Raw genomic sequence first — 18,904 nt, forward strand, 5'->3', positions numbered from 1 at the left:
GCACCTCCTCTGTTGCTCACCCTGAGGTTTCTCCAATTTTTCCCTGTTAAAAGGGTTTTCCATGGAGTTTTTCCTCAGTGGATGTGAGGGTCTAAGGGCAGAGGATGTTGTTGTGATGCCATGTAAAGCCCTTTGAGACAAACTGTTTGTAAAAACGGGCTATACAAATAAAATTGCCTTGCCTAGTTAAAGAAGTTGACTGAAGCCTGTTAAGACAGAATGGGTTTATTGAACAGTGCGGTACATTTCTGCTGCATTTCAGATGGTGGGTGTTGCTTGTATATGATGACTTCTGTCCCAGTCTTCTTGCACTTTGTGGATCCAGTCGTTGTAGTTGGACACCTTGGTGTAGATGCCCAGCTTGTCCTGCCTGCCGCAGCCCTCGCCCCAGGACACCAGGCCGACCAGGAACCAGGTGTCCCGGTACAGAGTGACCATCGGACCCCCGCTGTCGCCCTCGCAGGCGTCCTTCCTCTGCCCCAGGAAGCCGGCGCAGAGGACGTTGTCGGTGATGTTGTTGGACATCTGCTGCGAGCAGATCTTGTGGTCGACCAGCGGGATCTTGATGAGGTTGAGCGCCGAGCTGAACGTGGTGCTGTCCAGGTCGTTCTTGCCCCAGCCGGTCACCACCGTCATGGTGCCGTTGAGGTGGAGCACGCGCTCGGCCATCTGGCGCCCCGGTAGGCAAACGGGGAGGATGAACTCCGTGAAGCCGGTGGGGGCTTCCAGACGCAGCAGGGCGATGTCGTTGTCCACCGTCCGGCTGTTGTAGGCCGGGTGCTTGAAGTACTGGACGACGTTCAGGATCTTCTCAGTGCCTTCAAATTTCAGACGCTCGTAGTCACCTGAAGACACAGACCAGTGTGTGTGTGTGTGTGTGTGTCAGTGACTGCTTGATGTTGCCCCCCCTAGTGGTTTTACCTGAAATTACTCACAGTCAGTCAGTTTAAAGGAATAGTTCACTCAAAATTGAAATTTCACTCATTATCTACTCACCTCATGTCGACTAAGGGCTCTGTGGCTTCTCTGAGTTACAGGGGGTCTCGGCGTAGCAGTGCATGTCCATATAACGGTTGCAAATGGATACCAACTGTCTTCGTAACAAAAAGACACACCAAAAAACATCCAAATACCTCCATGCTGCTCGTATGTAATGTCCCTCTTGTATTGAAGGCCCGACATGAGAAATTGTTCCGAAAAAAATTAAATAACAGTCCAAATTGGACGGACCAGGAAGAGGAGCTTCCGCTACAAACAAGCTTGAAATATAGACTTTTTTTAGGAACAATTTCGCATTTCGGGGCTTCAATACAAGACGGACATTACATACGAGCAGCATGGAGGTATTTGGATGTTTTTTGGTGTGTCTTTTTGTTACGAAGACAGTTGGTATCCATTTTCAACCGTTATATGGACATGCACTGCTACGCCGAGACCCCCTGTAACTCAGAGAAGCCACGGAGGACTCTGAAACTTCTCCCAGCCCTTAGTCCACATGAGGGGGAGTAGATAATGAGTGAAATTTGAATTTTGGGTGGACTATTCTTTTAACATGGCCCTTCCTGACCCTCGGTATGATCTCACGATGATGATGTAGTCAGTAATTACCTCTGATGTAGGAGAACTCTAAATGAACCTTTTACAAGAACTGTGGGGCAGTTTGAAAAAAAGGTAATCAGTGCTGGTATTGCCTTGTTTTAACACTGATGTAACCATGATGATGCTTTTTTTGTTTGAAAAAAAAATACTGCCATGCAAAATTTCCTCGGTGTATGAGACTCTGAAAACAAAAGGTTTTTGCAACAGGGAGGAAAATCTGGTGATGTGAAGAGGAAAATCCTCCTCTGACCAGAGTATCTCATATGGAGGAAACTTTACTGCGTACAGTGTAAAACAGGCAGGGGCAAACTATTCCACAAAGGGCCACGTGGCTGCAGGTTTTTGCACAGACTTGACTTAAAGAGGAACTAAGCAGTATTTTCCTGTGGCTATGCTACATTTTTCACCTTAATTAAAAGCTCCAGACTAATTGTGATAGTTAACTACATGACTACATGATGTCACAGCTCTCGTCTCAAACAAATGCGCTCTGTAATCAGCAATCTTTTGTTTATGACAGAAAAGACTTCACACATATACACGTCGTAACATTGTATATGTTATATATAACGTTATCCACCGCTCCATGGTTTGATTTTTCGCCGGCTTCATTGCCGAATAGACACAGAAGAGAAGCGACCAGACTTGGAGAGTTAAAGCAGAAGTAAGCGATCCGGTCGTTTTCGCTAATGCTGCGTTCCAGGCAGGCTTTTGAAATCGTAAATTACAGTTTCAAGTCACAACTTACTACGACTTTGTAGCGTTTCAGGCAACCCACTCGTGTTTTTCCGACCTGTTTTACCTGTGAAAGTCACTATAACGGCCACTCGTAACTTCTGACCGGTGAACTCGTACCAGATCGAACTGGTACGAGTTCACGGTCGGAAAAATACGAGTTTCCTTGAACGCACCATAACAGTCCTCGTCCCTACGTCGCCACATTCACGGCGTCCCTTGGCTGCACACACAGCCCTGCATGCCGTTCTCTCTCCTCATTGGATAAAACTTGTAGGATACGATAAATGTTTTCTCTTCGGCTCAGAGCAGAGCAGAGGGACTGAGAGACCTGTGTTTCAGACCAAACACTCTATGTAAGTGATTGCTGTCGGAAGATATAACTATTTAAGACTTATATTAACACAAATATATCGCTTACTTCTGCTTTAATCTTTAACATTTGTTTAATGTTATACGTGTATGCTCACATGACTCCCTCATCATACAGGTATGCTGCCAGATCCCAAGAACACGCACAACGCCGTGAGCAGGATGATTACCCAGACTGTCGCCTGTCATCATCTGATCTCCGTCTTCAGACAGTTGATTGGTCAAACTGTGTGCTCCTGATTGGTTGGAAGAAAAAAAAAACCTGCAGCCACACAGCCGTCCTCTGAGGAATGGTTAGCCCATGCCTGGTCTAAGAAGACTTTCAGTGAATCAGGAACTCACCGAGCCGCACGCTGAACCTCAGGCTGTTGTCGAGGCAGTGAGCGGCGGTCAGGACCCAGCTCTCATCGATGAGGACGCCCCCGCAGTGAAAATTTCCTCTGGCGTTCAGCAGCAGCACCTGCACACAAACACACTCTGTCCAACCTCCTTTTTTAAAGGGACAACGAGGAGTTTCTCCATCGGCAAAACGAAAAATTCTGCGACAATAAAAAAGTCTCATATTAATGTGGATGAATCTCCGCTACCCACACTTGTTAATGGGCCCATTTTCGATAAATATATCGTTTTGTCTCTATCGTTATTTTGTTATTATTAGTGGTGGCGGAAATGCTGGTCGAGCCGACCAGCGTTTCCTTACTTTCGGTTTTGCGGATGCTGCCCGGCGAGTCATGAGAATAACGCAGCCGAATCGTCATTTATGGTCGGGACTACGACGGTATCTGATCGTCTTCGAACCTCCCACTTTAATTCTTGATGAATGAAAACATGAGTCTGTCTTGCGCCGGTCAAATAATTTCACGGTGCGCACGGAGGCTCATAAATGTAGTGTGAAAACGCTTTGCTTTTCCAAAACTCCTCGTTGTCCCTTTAAAAGCTCCTTAAGTTAAAGGACAGTTCCGGGCAAATTCAACTCGGGGCTGTATTTCCCTAACATTTTAGGTCTAAAAGAAGAATTCTGAAGATTTTCAGTTTAATTACTCCTGTTTTGCAGTAGTTGTGTCTGTCCCTGCATCGCCACAGCAATGATGAATGGGATAGGAATGTTTACATCCCTCAAAGCCACAGACAGCGTCAGATGGCGACTCAAACATGCACCCAGAAGTTTGTTTACTTCAAGTAAGTCAAGAGTTGATATTCCTGTGTTTATGACACAAACGGGAGCTTCCGACTGCACGTGAACACACCGAGCGCGTCAAGAGGACAGACCCTGGTTCGTTCAAATTGGACGAACCAGGGTCTGTCCTCTTCCCAGTTTGTCAAAATTTGACGAACCGGGAAGAGGAGCTTTGAGAAGCTTCCACTACAAAACAAGCTTGAAATATAGACTTATTTAATTTTTTTTCGGGACAATTTCGCATTTCGGGGCTTCAATACAAGACGGACATTACATAGCTCCGTTTCAAGGGGCAAGGGTTAAGTGCTAGGGCTAGGGCTAGGGATGAAAATTAGAATTGGAATTGGGCAGTACTGGTTCTGGTACTGGTTCTGGTACTGATTCTTCGCATTTCGGGGCTTCAATACAAGACGGACATTACATACGAGCAGCATGGAGGTATTTGGATGTTTTTTGGTGTGTACTTTTTGTTATGAAGACAGTTGGTATCCATTTGCAACCGTTATATGGCACTGCTACGCCAAGACCCCCTGTAACTCAGAGAAGCCACGGAGGACTCTGAACTTCTCCCAGCCCTTAGTCCACATGAGGGTGAGTAGATAATGAGTGAAATTTCAATTTTGGGTGAACTATCCCTTTAAAGTCTGGACAGAAACCTCCTGATGACGGAGCAGAGGCCCATGAGGGAATAGACAGATTCCTTTTTTACCTGCCAGGGGCTCTCTCCCTTCTTCCCCACCTCCCCTCCCACCATCCATGGCAGCAGACCATCCCTCGGTTTGGTGTACGACGACCGGCCGATCAGCAGCTGACCACAGGACGAGCGACCTGCAGGGGTAATGGAGAAATTGGGTGCATTTAACTATACTCGATTGGTATAAATTAATATTTTATGTGTTCTGACAGCAGAGGGGAGTGACCTGCAACTAATGTCATGGTCTGGACTCAAACAGTCTATCATCAGCTGAACCAATCAGAGCTGACGTTGGATTAACTAGACTAGAGCACTGGAAAAGAGAGTAACGACGCCACCATTGACCCCCGTGGTAAGGGTTTAAGGGTTTTGCGCCCCGAGTGGCAGGATATGGGTATTGCAAAAGCGCCCAGAAAACTCATTCACTCCAGTGTATGTGTGTTGCCCACTTGCTTGTAAATTGATGAAAACGGCCGTGTTTTTGTTTTTAGGTGTCTTGGTCATATCAAATTATACTTATAATTTGTTTATTACAAAATGTAGATTGAAACATTAATGTAGACAACTGTTTTTGTTGTTGTTGTGATTTTTTACTTGCCCATGTGTTAATGTTTATCTGTAAATGGTCCTCAATGATGCTGTTAACGTGGGTGATCTATAAATGTCCTTAAATTATTAAAAATACCACACTTGCTCATTCACCAACAATGCAGAGTTGTCAGTTCTTGGGCGCTTTTGCAAAACCCACATTCCTCCACCAGGAGGCGCTGCCATTGGACCAATGCGTGTTGTTACTGTCTTTTCCAGTGCTCTAGGATTAACCTCTTTAGATGCGCACAGGTTTAAAGATACAGTTGGTAAGTTGAGGAAAGTGAAAGTAAACTCCGCGACTTGGTCGGAAATTTCAAGAGCCGACGGTGTATCGTCTTGAAATTTCCGACCAAGTCGCGGAGTTTACTTTCACTTTCGTCGACTTACTATGACGTGTACGAGCTGCGATTGGCTGCTTCTCCTACTCCGTCTACCTGGTGGAGAATCTTCAGTCGCGGTGGATTTCCGGCATAATACCATATTTTGGCCATTTAATGTCAGACTATCAGAATATAGTGATAGTTCCAGCAAATATGACTAATATGAATAATTGTTACCAACTGAAGCTTTAACACCTTTACGACGTCCAGAACAGCTTCAAAATAGATTTGTTGAACTCGTGGTTTATCTGCCTTGCCAAAACACTCTTTAAGGCCACTGTTGACCTTTCTCCACCAAAGTCTAATCAGCGCGTTATTGTGCCAAATTTGAAGAAGTTCAATCAAGGTGTGACTAAGACATTTTGAGATGGTGGACAGACGGACAGACTCGAACATCTGGTTCTGGATTCATCAGATGACAGAACATCAACCAGTCCTCCCTCCCTTCCTGACCTTTGGGGAGACACTTCTTGGAGTCGTCGTGCAGCTTGTATCCGTCCACACAGCTGCAGCTCCTCGTCTGGCTGTCCTCGCTCTCCCTGCAGTCGTGGTCACAGCCTCCGTTGTCCACGGAGCAGTTGGTGGCTGTTTGAACTGAACCACAGACACAAGGTCACGTTTCCATCTCAGAAGCAGATGGACAGGACACACAAACACACAAACACACACATACACTCACACACACACCATGGTTACAGTATCTGCCCTCATATCCAGCGTTGCAGCGGCAGGCGTAGGCCTGGTACAGGTCCACACAGGTTCCATGATCACACATGTTGGAGTTGCACTGGTTCCCGTCTGAAACACACACACAGAGCAACATGAGATACATTTCCCATAATGCTCTGCAGGTGCTGCAAAGAGACGAGTTATCCAGACAGATCAGTAGCTATCACTCACATTGTGTCACATATGAACCAAACCAAACTAACTGAACATCTCCATCACTAACGGTTCTACCAGCATTAAATCCTCAGCTCATTTTACAGAAGTTATTTGCTTCTACCTGATTTCACTAAGCAGTCGGACTTGTGTTTGTCTCATGTTTCCTGTTGTGGACTGATCCCAGCTTTTTATGTTAAACCAGATTATTGGAAACAGAAATTTGATGTTGATTATTTTACAGTCGATATTTGAGTGAAGAGGAAGCAGCTCTTCTTACCTGTGTACACGGTCCAGAACTCCAGCTGCAAACACACAGAGCAACAATCAGCGATGAAGCTGCTGAACAGAGGGTGAATTCCAGTCCCCCCTTTAGCCCTAGCCCTTGGCCCTAACCCATCGTTTTGCAGAGGCACACTTCAAACCTAGGGGTATGACAAGTTTCCCAGAATGCATCTTGCGGCAACCGGCAGCTGTTTTATTTCTCGCTGTAGCGCTGTTATTACGTCACTTTGTTAAGTTTTAATATTTTTTCATGCAAGAAAGTAGCTGTTTAGATTCCCAATGTGCCGTCGGTTTATATTGCTCCGATGTTTTTGGGAGAAGTGAAGCTCCACCTGTGGAGCAGATCAACGGCTCGTCACAGAGACACCACCCGTCCAGAGAGCTCGTCAGCTGGCCAACCTCCGTCGTCATCCCGGGAGAAAAGACTTTCAGCTACGAATTGTAGCTCCGTTTCAAGGGGCAAGGGTTAAGTGCTAGGGCTAGGGCTAGGGATGAAAATTAGAATTGGAATTGGGCAGTACTGGTTCTGGTACTGGTTCTGGTTCTGGTTCTGGTACTGGAACTGGTTCTGGTACTGGTACTGGAGTCTGACTGGGACAGTTTATAATAAGCTTGAAACTTAACATCGGCACTGGCGAAACACTGTGAATTCATCTTCAGAACAAGAGAGAGAGACACGTAGCAGGTTAAACGCTGCCTGAACATGAGTGAGTTTAGAAAATATGAGTAAAAAGTGGCTGTTGTGTTGTGATTGTGTAATGAAGGAGAAAACTGCTGGAGTCTGTTTGTTCACTAGATAAAAAGTAAAATTACATCACAACACAGGATCATTTTCTGAATCATCAGTTGTGTTTACACTGATTCCTTTTCCAGGAAGGTGAAAGAGAAATGCACACAGTCTGTATTCAGAAAATGAGCCTTAAAACCAGACCCTTAAAACCACCATCCATCCATCCATCCATCCATCCATCCATCCATCCATCCATCCATCCATCCATCCATCCATCCATCCATCCATCCATCCATCCATCCATCCATCCATCCATCCATCCATCCATCCATCCATCCCTTTGCAAGATTTGGTTTTTCTGAGTGTTTTATTCTGAAATCTGCTCTGTTTTTTATTGGATCATTTAGAAAACAGTCAGCCAATCAAAAGAGAACTGTGTGAACATGACAGATGCATCCAGCAGTTTTTCAACCTTAAAGCTGAACATACAACAAGACGCAAAAACACTCGGATAAAGAGTGTCTGGAAAATGGTGAGTATGAAATGTGTTAATGAGACGGTGTTGTAGGTGAAGAATATACACTCAGAAACACCAAACATCTTACTGTGGCTTCCCTGGTTTCAAAAATCTCTCTGGCCTCTTCAAAGTCACACCTTTCCTCCACACATTCTCGCTCCATATTGGCCGGTTTCAGCTCCTCCAGGAAGGTGTTCGCCCGACGGGACCGGAGCAGCATGTGAGCCTTTGGCGGGTCGGAGAACACTGAAGAAGACACTGGATCAATGTTTACCATCAGAAAGCTCATCTTTATTTTTCTCTCCATGCAGATAGGTTTGGTTTAATGGGTCCATTATGTGTCTAAAAGTTCTTTACATCTTTACGTCAGCAAAATGTAGGGGAGAAGAATCTTGTTAAAATGTGCTGAAAACTCTTGAAAAAATGACATTTCTAAACTTGAATTCAATGTGCTGAAGCAGAAAAATATCTGAAAATCACCACCTCCTATTTTTTGGATGAACCTGCCATTAAACTTAAATAAATCTTTGCCAATTAAAGTTTGCTGTCTGAATGAACCCTGCTGAGAACAGTAGCTGCTGCAGTTGGTTGGGAAATTGAAGTAAAAATAAATGGAACAATTGGATTGGACGTTTACATCTTGCTTTACGAGTCTGGATAAAAAACAAACCTGCAACCTTGTCAGAAGGAAACTGGAACCAGCTTTTCAAGACTTTGAAAACCAAACTGTGGGTATATACCAGTTCAAACACACTCACCTGAGACGCTGAGCGTTGAAGCCGACCACAGAGCGACAAGGACGGAAACACAGAGCACGAGGCGGGACATGGTGTCAGTCATCCCTGCAGCCAATGAGACGAGACAGACATGAGACATCTTCTTATCTCCTCAGCATTTATATTCACCAGGTGTCTCCGGTAACATAGACATAAACAAACATGATTCACACCTGAGTGATGGTGCCGAGGGCTCATGCGGCTTACTGAGTCAATGTGGCTCAAGATGAAGCTGAATCCTGGAGGAGCTGAGACAGAAAAACCAAATCAAAACCACATCACATGCACATTTTTCCTCTTTCTGCTTTAAATGCTTCAATTAATTCCTCTGCAGCCTCAGTCAGACATTTCAACAGTATTGATCCGCTTTGGCTGAATCTGCAGGGGCCCCTCCAACTGACGCACAGCAGGAGACAGACCCTGTTTGAACCTCTATGACCTTTGACCCTGGTTAGCCGAAAGACAGGGGTGACAGACGCCGGAGCGGGCGACAACGATGTCCTACAGCTGTATCAGCACCATGACACCAAAACTCGAAAAAGTGAGCGGACCTCTGAGACAGAGGAGTGTTTTCATACTTACGTGAGAAGAATCGGAGCGGTGGACGGAGATGAGAGTTCGCTCCGTTTCTACAGTTAATAACTAACTACCAGTGTTTACTGAGAGTCCACAGTCTGCAGCTGGACACTGTCAACACACAAACACAACCTCCACCCACTCACTTCGGCAAAAGATCAGACCTCCTCTTCACAAAAGCTGCAGTTCTTATGACATTTCCCGGATCTCCACAATATTCACAACAGACATGAAGACCAATGGTGCACCGTGTCTCCCTACTCACAGCAGAAAACTGTTGTAACTTAGATTTTATTCAACTGCAATTCGTTTTATATATACAGCCCAGTGAATGTGTCTCATGGGGTTTACAACCTGTTCAGTACCAAACACTTTGTGTCCTCGGAGCCTACTGTATAAGTCAGAAAAAGAAAAACTCCTTAAAAAATAATGGGAAAAAAACCCCAAAGTACAAACCTCGTGAACAGCCCCAGAGGAGAGATCTGGCAAAAATAATGCAGTGAAGTCAAACATATATTATCCATCTTTACGTTGATTGTTTGTTTATTTGTAAAAAAGAGTTACCATTAAGGTCGACGAATCCAGTTAAATGGGCTTTGGGTGACAGATCCATTATATAGAACCAGTAGCATGTATAATTCTGAACTACTCAAGCATCTTGACTTTCTTTGACTTCTGACGCCTCATTCTGACAAGAGGGATCAGAGGAGAATAGTCAGATTGGTTAAACCTGACAGAAAGGCTACGGCCACTTAGATAACCAATCCTCAAAACTGTGGTGAGCTTCAGAGTGACCAACGTGTCCAACATGGGTTCATCAACACTGGACAGATGAAGATGCAGTCTGGTCTGATGGATGTGGGTTTGGGTTTGTGCTGGGGAAGCAGGGTCAGGGGTCAGGACTTTAATCAGTGAAACCAAGGGGTCAAGACTTGTGTCAATAGTCTAAACTGATGGTGGTGGTGTTACGATGTCGCAAATGTTTTCTTGATTCACTTTGAGCATTAAAGCAGAAGTAAGTGATATATTTGTGTTAATATAAGTCTTAAATAGTTATATCTTCCGACAGCAATCACTTACATAGAGTGTTTGGACTGAAACACGGGTCTGTCAGTCACTCTGCTCTGCTCTGAGCCGAGGAGAAAACATTTATCGTATCCTACAGTTTTTATCCAATGAGGAGAGAGAACGGCATGCAGGGCTGTGTGTGCAGCCAAGGAACGCCGTGAATGTGGCGACGTAGCGACGAGGACTGTTATGGTGCGTTCAAGGAAACTCGTATTTTTCCGACCGTGAAGTGGTACCAGTTCGATCTGGTACGAGTTCACCGGTCGGAAGTTACGAGTGGCCGTTATAGTGACTTTCACCGGTAAAACAGGTCGGAAAAACACGAGTGGGTTGCCTGGAACGCTACAAAGTCGTAAGTTGTGACTTGAAGCTGTAATTTACGATTTCAAAAGCCTGCCTGGAACGCAGCATTAGCGAAAACGACCGGACCACTTACTTCTGCTTTAATATAAAACAGCTGTGTTTTGAGTCCCTGTTTGTCCCAGTATATTGTCTTCAAATGGCGACTTTCAGGCCAATGTTTGGGATGGGGTGGAACAGGAAATGGGCAGTTGATGGATCTGTTGAGATTCAGTTAGTGTTGTATTCAAGATCTAACCTAACCCGAGACTGAGCCAAGACCAAGACTTTGAGGGGGGTGAGATTGAAACCAGACCGATCTCGAGTATCAAAAACACTAGACCACCACCAGTCATGTCAAGTGAAGAGCCCAGTGTTATTACAGGGTTCTTTATATGGTGCTTTGTATTTATCTTTGCCACATGATCTTCTAAAATGTAACTTCTACGCCTCCGGTAACAGAGATGACAGTTTTTTGTGTGGATGTGGTTCACCTGAGGCTGCCCCTTAGTGAATGGGACAACCCTTCGACCAGTAATGCAGGTCTTGTTGTTCTGCTGTGAACTCACAGTGATGGAGCAGGTACAGGTGTGAAACCAAGGCGGGCCTCCAGGGTGTCGCTGAGCGCCACTGGCTGTGGAAACCAGGACACTTATTAAGGTTAGCCATTCATCTGCTTGTCTTCTTTTGTGGCTCAACCTTGTTCCCTTGGCTCAATTTACTTTTGTGTCCTCGGCTGTTTTGATTTTTCTGGCCTGCAGACATAAAGGACCAGTCTCTAGTTCCACAGGCGACTCTGCGATGGGGTGACTAAGAGCGATTTGGAGGGTGGTGAGGGAAGGCGTGGTCTTCCCAAACAACACTCTCTTATGATGCTAAGCTGGTCTGACACCTGGCCTGCTGCCTGCTGCTTTGTGTTAAGACCAGGTTCCTGTTCGTCCCCTTGACTTCCATAAACTTTCTATAGATGAAAATCTATGTTTGCAGGGCGGGTGGGAGCCAAGTATAATATCCTGATGCAGACAATGTACCTCCCTCAACAAACAATTCAGAAAACCACAAAGACTAAAATAACAACTCTCAATCTATTCTTGCCTATGAGCCATTAACTCAACAGTTAAACTATTGTCATTTAATTTTAGAATAATTGTAGTTTATGGTGATTAGATGAGCTCCACCTTAGGGCTTTGGCAAATAATCATCTCAGAGTCAAGTGACGTCTTCAAATGTCTTGTTTGGCTGAAATCTAAAATCCCTCACATTGGACTTGAATGGATGATTAATTGATTTGCCAACTTGAACACCAACGAGTGGTCTTACAGGAAATAACTTGTTGGAACTTTTTTCTACAGTCAGACGTGCTGACATCCATGAATTGGGATTGAATAAACTCTTTGTACCAATGCCTTCTAATTGCACATGGACACCAAAAGAATTGGCAAAAGCAGAGAGGAGAGGAGACTACAAGAGTGGAATTGTGAATGTTGTGTTTGCAGGGATCAGGAGGACGAGTATCATGATAGACTGCTTTCTGTAAGAGTCCAGTTTAAAATTTCAGCTGAGAAGTCTTGTAGTGTGTGTGTGCAGTTTTGCTCACATGTTTATAGTTAGTTTTGTATCCAGATAATCCCAGGAGGTGCTGTTACAGAATGAACACTAGAAAATAAAAGTAGGCTGCTCATTGTGAAGGATTAGATTACTGTATTGTTGAGCCGATTCTTCTACCAACTGAGCTGCTTGTTTACAGAGTGACACACACAAAGAAATAATTTTTGTTTCCTGTTCTTTCAATCTGTTTCCAACACACACACACACCTGTTGTGGAGGCTGATGTCAATAAGACAGAACAAGAGAGGTCTCCTCAAACACTAGAACTGGAGGTGGACATGTCTTGAATTGTGATTATATATTGAATTTATGACTGCTGAATGAATCAAAGCAGCACATGCTACAGTAAGCATATAGTCTGTATTTTGCTGTAAGAGTCAAGATTTTGAATGTTGAATTGTTCGCATTTTTGCAAACTACAAAAAGGGGAACAAGACAATCTTTCTTTTAGGGGCAAATTTTTTTGCCTAAATGATCACTGGATTTACTCCCAGATAAGTGTTGGCTTGCTGCAGCAGAGGTGGAAGATTATAATAAACATGACATGAATTAACTACTTAAACAAGATGTGTTAAAAAGAAACAGTGCTGTTGACTTCATTATAAAGAGAAAACATGTCTGCGGGAGTGAGAATCTACTCTGCACTGATGCAAAATCCCGTACTCTGAAAAACCAGATTGACATAAACGAAGCTCTGCATCAGGCAGAAAACTCCACAGGTCTTAACGGAGAAGGGTGACAGGAAAAGGAGGGTGGAGAATGATGGCAAGATAAATAGAGCGGTGTCTCTTCTTTCTGCTCTGAATATATTTTTGCTGTTTCATGGTGAAGAAGGTCACGTCGGACGCGTAAGGCCCAGTTCTTCTTCAGCAGGACAATGAAGACGCACTTCCCCTCCCTTCCCCTGGTCCTCAGCTTTTGTCTACTGGCCCGGCAGGTGAGACGAACTCTAAAGGAAGTTTTTTTTTTTTTGGGCGAGGCTTATAAATGGATCAAAGCCTCCTCATCTTCACACAAATCCCACTCCAGATGATGCTGTGCAACTCGGACGGAGCGGTGAGTTTTTTTCTATAACGCTTCTGAGGATCTTGTTTTGCAGCAGATGGAATATAAAGTAGATTAGTTTTTTTAATTCAGGATATAAAAAACAAAGTCAACAAAATGTTTAAAAACTTTTTTTCTATTGAGATGTTAAGACATATTGTCAATCCAAACCTCCTGAAAAAGAGTTATTGTTCATGCTGTTTTTAAATCTTAGTCTGGATCATATGAAGGGGTAGATCTTACATTCATAGATGATGCATTTGCTCTGGCTCTTGATCTCTATTACTCCTGACTTGCCCATGTCACAAAGTCTGTAGAAGCAGTCCAGCAACTTCATCACCTACACTCATGTAGGTTGAATTGATTTGTGACAATCAGGGAGCTAAGGCTGAATTTCCCTTTGGGGATTATAGTTACTCATATTCATAAAGTAGCTGCAGTAGCATTTCGTTCTACTTCTGGGCTCGAGGAGGGTGAATCTGTATTTACATGCACAAGAAAAACAAGAGGGATTGCGTTTCGATTAATGATTTGTGAGGGTATTTTACTCTGGAGAAAAACATATTTCTGTTGGGAATAGCTTCACATATCTTAGTTTAAAAATGACTTGATGTTGAAGGACATTCCCATTGTAATGATCTTACCCCCTTGCCCTGGGCTCTTTAAATCATCCTACTCTTCCTCCAGATGTTGTCAAGGCTGTTGGGACTCCTCGTCCTGACCTGCATGTGCTCAGCCATGCTGCGACGAAACCCTGCTAAGATGGAGTCCAGTGAGGAGTATGGCTCCGCCTCAGACCCCAACACCTACCACTGGCCTGGATCAGATGAGAAAGGCCCTTCTGAGTCATCAGAGGAATCATCTCACTGGTCGCCTGTCTCTCGCAGTGGCCCCCTGCCAATCCCCCCTGAACAACCATGGCCACCCATTGGCAACATGACAGGTGGCCCCCACCAGCCCCGGATGGGGCCAGAACCGGATTCGATGGTGCTCCCCATGCCTGACACAGCAATCTGTGACTTACTGTTGAACGCAGCCGTCCCACCACCTATGGACCAGATTCCATTTTTCTGCATCTGTTCCCGCTGTAAAGGCACCATGGGACCCAAAGGAGACAAGGGAGACCGGGGTCCTATAGGCATGTAGACCACTTTAAATCACCAGCTGAAATGCTAAAATGCAAAATGAACTGACCAAACTGTGGTCTTTAATCAGGTGCACCTGGGAGTCCTGGGAGAAGAGGAAGGATGGGGTTCAAAGGTCGACCAGGATCCATGGGCCCTCAGGGGATTAAGGGTGAGTTACTCGTCACTGCACTGATGAAGATAAAACCTCAGATCTAACACTGGACCTCATTCTCCAATATCTTTTCTTAAATTCATTCTTAAGTTGTTCTTAAGAAACATCATCACAACATCAGATTCATGCACATGTGCCAGGTGATCCTAATTATCATAGGATTAGTTTAGGTAAATGCCTCATCAAGCCCGTAAAAGCAATGAGACTGCAGGGCGTGTGCACACAGAACCCATTGGCACTGAGCAGAGAAGGTGAAGTGAGAAAGAAAGTTCAAATGTGAAAAACGAAAATAAAGGTACATGGGAAGAGTGCACTACTGAGGAAGTAAAGAACAAATGGTTTGATCTCAAATCTGATATTAAAAAAGTATTGGCAAACAAAGAAGAGAGCTGCAGAGCACTGGAGGGGACATGCTGGTCCAGAATGATCTCAGCTGGACCAGCACATCAGGGTCATTATCAGAAAGACCACACTCTCAGGCTCAAAACTAACCGCATCTCTGTGCATGCAGAAGACCCTTCACTGCCGATCCTGTGGCTAAACACCAGGAACATCTTGCAATTCTTAAGTAACAACAGAGTGGTGCAGGATATGTTTACAGAAGGAGAAGGAGACTCTTAGCCCAGCACCCTCCCTTCAAAGTAAAATACACCTTCCAAAAACTCCAGAGTAACTGATTTTATCCATCTTGTCGGACACTGGATAAAACAATAATCAGTGTTGAACTCTGACAATGAAAGTTGTTGCAATCTGTGTGTTTGCAATCAGCCCATTCATCTCAACGTAACTGATCCACAAGGGATGTTTATCTTTTGTTTTGCTGAAAACCAAACTTCCAACACCAGTTTGTCTCGTTCTGCTGCCATCCATTGGCACACCCCCAAAGGCATCATCAAAACTGATAAATGTATTTGACATGTTAGTTTTGACCTTTCACTCAAAGAAACATTAATGTGCAGTGTCTTAATACATTTGTCTGTCTGTCTGTCTGTTCTAGGTCAGAAGGGAGACATGGGAATGGAAGGGATGGTCGGCCCCATGGGCGACCCTGGGATGAAGGGCGAGCGAGGCATGAAAGGTTTGCTGACATCACTACATAAAGATCATTATGTACAAACAAAGCCTTATATGGATGGCAATGATCCAATATAGTTATAGTTTAGGCATTGGTATGTGGTTAAAGTCAGGGAAAAATCTTTATCATGGCCAACTACTTGACTGGGGACTAAGATGATTTCTCTCCCCATCCAATAATTAGAAGAAGTAAGACTTAGGGGTCACCAAACTTTTATATACAACTGTGAGAAATGTCAATCAGCTTAAACTAAGACAATGCACTGAAACTCTCCAAAATCTTACATAAATAATCAAATGGCGCTCAATAATTTGAAGCATCACCAAAAGTCATCATATGGTACAGGTGAGAAATGAGGCTTCACCCATCAACAGTTTCGTCACACATTCCAAAAAAACCCCTCAGCTATACTCCACACACTCATTGAAGCTTTTAGCTCTTATACAGCATCAGTGTTTGTAACAGCAGACACTGATTGTAATGAAACTGATCTGAAGGTTCTGAGCTGAAAAATAGATGCCACAGAAATGAAGCAACACTGGACTACACCTAAACCATTTGGTAAGTTCATGTAATCATCAGCAATCGACAGTTAGTTTCACATTAATGAAAGATGCTGGCAATCAGGGCCAACAAAGTGGAAGGAGTTAAGACGCTCAGGGGTTTCATACTTCACTCTTGTGTTTCTGTGTTTGCAGGGGAGAAAGGGGACAGAGGAATGATTGGGCCCCAAGGTACACAAGGTCCCCAGGGAGAAACCGGCACATGCCCAGCCTCCTGTGACAGCGTCCAGGGTCCACCAGGTGTACAAGGCCTCGCCGGACCAGCTGGAGCTCGCGGCTTGCCTGGGGTAAAGGGAGATGCGGGGTCCAATGGTTCAAAGGGCAACAAAGGTGACATGGGTAGATCTGGTGTCCCCGGGATGAACGGTGATAAGGGTGATCAAGGTGAGCAGGGGGTATGTGAGTGCACCGACGGGATGGATGGCGCTGAGGGAAGACCAGGACAGAAGGGGGCTAAAGGTAACAAAGGTGACACTGGTGTCCAAGGAGTGCAGGGCTCCACTGGGCTAAAAGGCACTGAGGGCATGATTGGTCCCATTGGTCCACCTGGTCCCTGCTCCCCAGCTATCCAGTCAGCGTTCAGCGCACAAATGAATGAGTCATTTCCCGAAAAAGACATGCCCATTCCTTTCAGACTTGTCCTTACCAACATGCAAGGGCACTTCAATCCAAATGGAATCTACACAGCCCCCGTCAATGGCACCTATGTCTTTTCCTACTTCCTGTCAGTTGCCTACAAGCCCCTTAAAGTTGGCATTTACCTCAACCTTTATCCTGTAGTCAGAACAACAGAAGGACAGGACAAATCCATTGCCAGCCAGTCTATTGTCCTCCACCTCACTATGGGAGACCAGGTATGGCTGCAGGTGAAGAATGTTGACAACAATGGCATTTTCATCAACAATGAGAGAAGCAGTACGTTCTCTGGGTACCTGCTGTACCCCGACTCCTGCGAATTTCCCCTGGGCCGACATCATCATATGCATATGAAGATGTATCAGAGAGGAGACTTCGGCTGGGATGGCCCTCCAGGCAACCCTACTCCTATGCCGTAGTCGGCTTCCATCAGTCAGTCAATCGAAAAGATATAGATGAAGCACTTGCCTCCAATCAAACATTTTGTGTATTTATGACTGTAACTTTTAAAGGAGGGGTATTTGAGAAAATCTGAATGGTCTGAAATAGCAACAACAACTGAAAAAAAGTCATTCTAGACCATTATGATCTGTGTTATTTTGTTGATGGACTCCCTCCTTTGGTTCAGACTGATATATCAACAACCATTGGTTCAACTTTTGCTGTTATGGATGACTTTTTAATTACTATTAAAAAAAATGTTTCCTTCATGTTTTGTGCAAATTAGTGAACCGTACAAACAGGCAAAACCTACACTGTGAACAGGGTAAACAACATACCTGCTTAATTTTAGTTTTAAGATACAAACATGTTTTTCTTAAAAAGCTCAGGAAACAATACACTTCCATTTGACTCTGATTTCAGGAAACCAAACAACTTGTAGAAACCACAGGCCAGAATAAATGATGAAACATATTAAAGATACAGAAACTGTGTGGGAAAATACCCCCCCTTTAAATACGGAGATAAATTCACCATCCTGATGGTACGATAAAGTTTAGATTGCTACATTGTCTGCAAACGCTGCACAGGTTCAGATATGCTGTAGTGGGTAATGTTTTAAAAGCACTTCCTCAGAGTAAATTTATTTTTATCCTTGAGCTCAGCTTGCTGCGGGCTAGTTTTAGAGCGTTTATCATTTTGCCTTCTCTAATGTTGGATGATGCATAAAAAAACTATTAAATTGCAACCCTAACCCAAAGCGGCTGCTTCTACATGAGTCTTCTGACATTTTATTTTAGTCATTTTATTTCAGAGAAAAGCAACAGTGTCTGAAGTAGAGTTTGGCCAACATCTGGCATGTAAACTTTCTGCTATTTGCTGTGTGGATGAATGATCTAACATATAAATATTTAGCTTCTGTCACATCCTGGATGGGGTGTCAGTTTGACTAATGTTTAAATTAGCTCTGCTAGAACCAGCCTTACAGTTGCAAGATGCTGAGGATACGTGATATATGATTGTAAACTTTAATTTGGAATCAAGTGTTTGACTTCGATAGGTGCAGACCGAAAGATTTTATCTTCTTAGCATCATTGCACTGCTTTGAGGCCTTTTCTAGCAGATGAGTTATGTCCACGGTCTTCTATGTGATGATGGAAGTGCAACCTCAGGTGGCAACCCGAGGTGGAAGACTTGTGAAAGATAACACTGTAAGTTGGCCTGATGTAAGAATGTGAATCGAGTAAACAAGGATTGTTGACGAGGTTTAAATGGAGAGGGAGCAGGTGAGGTAGGACGTAATGCTGTGGAGGACACGAGGTGTACAGGTAGGCCTGGGCAGAGAACAAAGGGTTCAATGTCTCGAAGGTCCAATTTAAAATTTGAGTAACGACAAAAACACCATATTTTCTTGAAAGAGCACATATTTTTTCCAGAGATAATGGAAACTGAAAGAATTTCACCTCTTTATAATTAAAAAAAAACAGATTTTAAGAGTTCATATGAATTATTTTTAT

The 18,904-nt window shown here is 44.1% G+C and overlaps 2 protein-coding genes across 3 annotated transcripts; one reads left to right on the top strand and one right to left on the bottom strand.

Annotated features, from left to right (window-relative positions):
* Positions 1-209: 209 nt before the first annotated feature.
* On the bottom strand, positions 210-8,798 carry proca (protein C (inactivator of coagulation factors Va and VIIIa), a). 2 transcript variants are annotated; one of them, XM_085805329.1, is made up of 8 exons: positions 8,721-8,798; positions 8,051-8,208; positions 6,711-6,735; positions 6,236-6,346; positions 6,002-6,142; positions 4,593-4,711; positions 3,049-3,166; positions 210-845 (listed from the first exon to the last, which is right to left on the bottom strand). In XM_085805329.1, the coding sequence occupies exons 1-8, from the start codon at positions 8,788-8,790 to the stop codon at positions 259-261; spliced, it is 1,329 nt and encodes a 442-aa protein (XP_085661455.1). In that variant the 5' UTR covers positions 8,791-8,798; the 3' UTR covers positions 210-258. The 2 variants fall into 2 exon arrangements, with proteins under 2 accessions (XP_085661455.1, XP_085661454.1); XM_085805328.1 differs by having other exon boundaries at positions 8,051-8,220.
* A 4,527-nt stretch (positions 8,799-13,325) lies between these two features.
* Positions 13,326-18,163, top strand: LOC146969810 (uncharacterized). Its single transcript, XM_085805371.1, has 5 exons — positions 13,326-13,385; positions 14,061-14,511; positions 14,589-14,669; positions 15,670-15,750; positions 16,446-18,163. Exons 1-5 carry the CDS (start codon positions 13,359-13,361, stop codon positions 17,363-17,365), a joined length of 1,560 nt encoding a protein of 519 aa, XP_085661497.1. The 5' UTR covers positions 13,326-13,358; the 3' UTR covers positions 17,366-18,163.
* The last annotated feature ends 741 nt before the right edge of the window (positions 18,164-18,904 follow it).

Source organism: Trachurus japonicus, chromosome 17 (genome assembly GCF_045865225.1).
Source record: "Trachurus japonicus isolate A0001 chromosome 17, Traja_1.0".
Taxonomy (NCBI): Eukaryota; Metazoa; Chordata; class Actinopteri; order Carangiformes; family Carangidae; genus Trachurus; species Trachurus japonicus.

Excerpts from the sequence above, each read along its gene's own strand:
- LOC146969810 (XM_085805371.1), top strand. The coding sequence starts at position 13,359 with ATGATGCTGTGCAACTCGGACGGAGCG. Across the intron at positions 14,670-15,669 it reads GGGCCCTCAGGGGATTAAGG|GTCAGAAGGGAGACATGGGA; the intron begins GTGAGTTACTCG and ends TGTCTGTTCTAG. Across the intron at positions 15,751-16,445 it reads GGGCGAGCGAGGCATGAAAG|GGGAGAAAGGGGACAGAGGA; the intron begins GTTTGCTGACAT and ends CTGTGTTTGCAG.
- proca (XM_085805328.1), bottom strand. The coding sequence starts at position 8,790 with ATGTCCCGCCTCGTGCTCTGTGTTTCCGTCCTTGTCGCTCTGTGGTCG. Across the intron at positions 8,221-8,720 it reads TTCAACGCTCAGCGTCTCAG|TGTCTTCTTCAGTGTTCTCC; the intron begins GTGAGTGTGTTT and ends ACATTGATCCAG. Across the intron at positions 6,347-6,710 it reads GTTCTGGACCGTGTACACAG|ACGGGAACCAGTGCAACTCC; the intron begins GTAAGAAGAGCT and ends TGTGTGTTTCAG.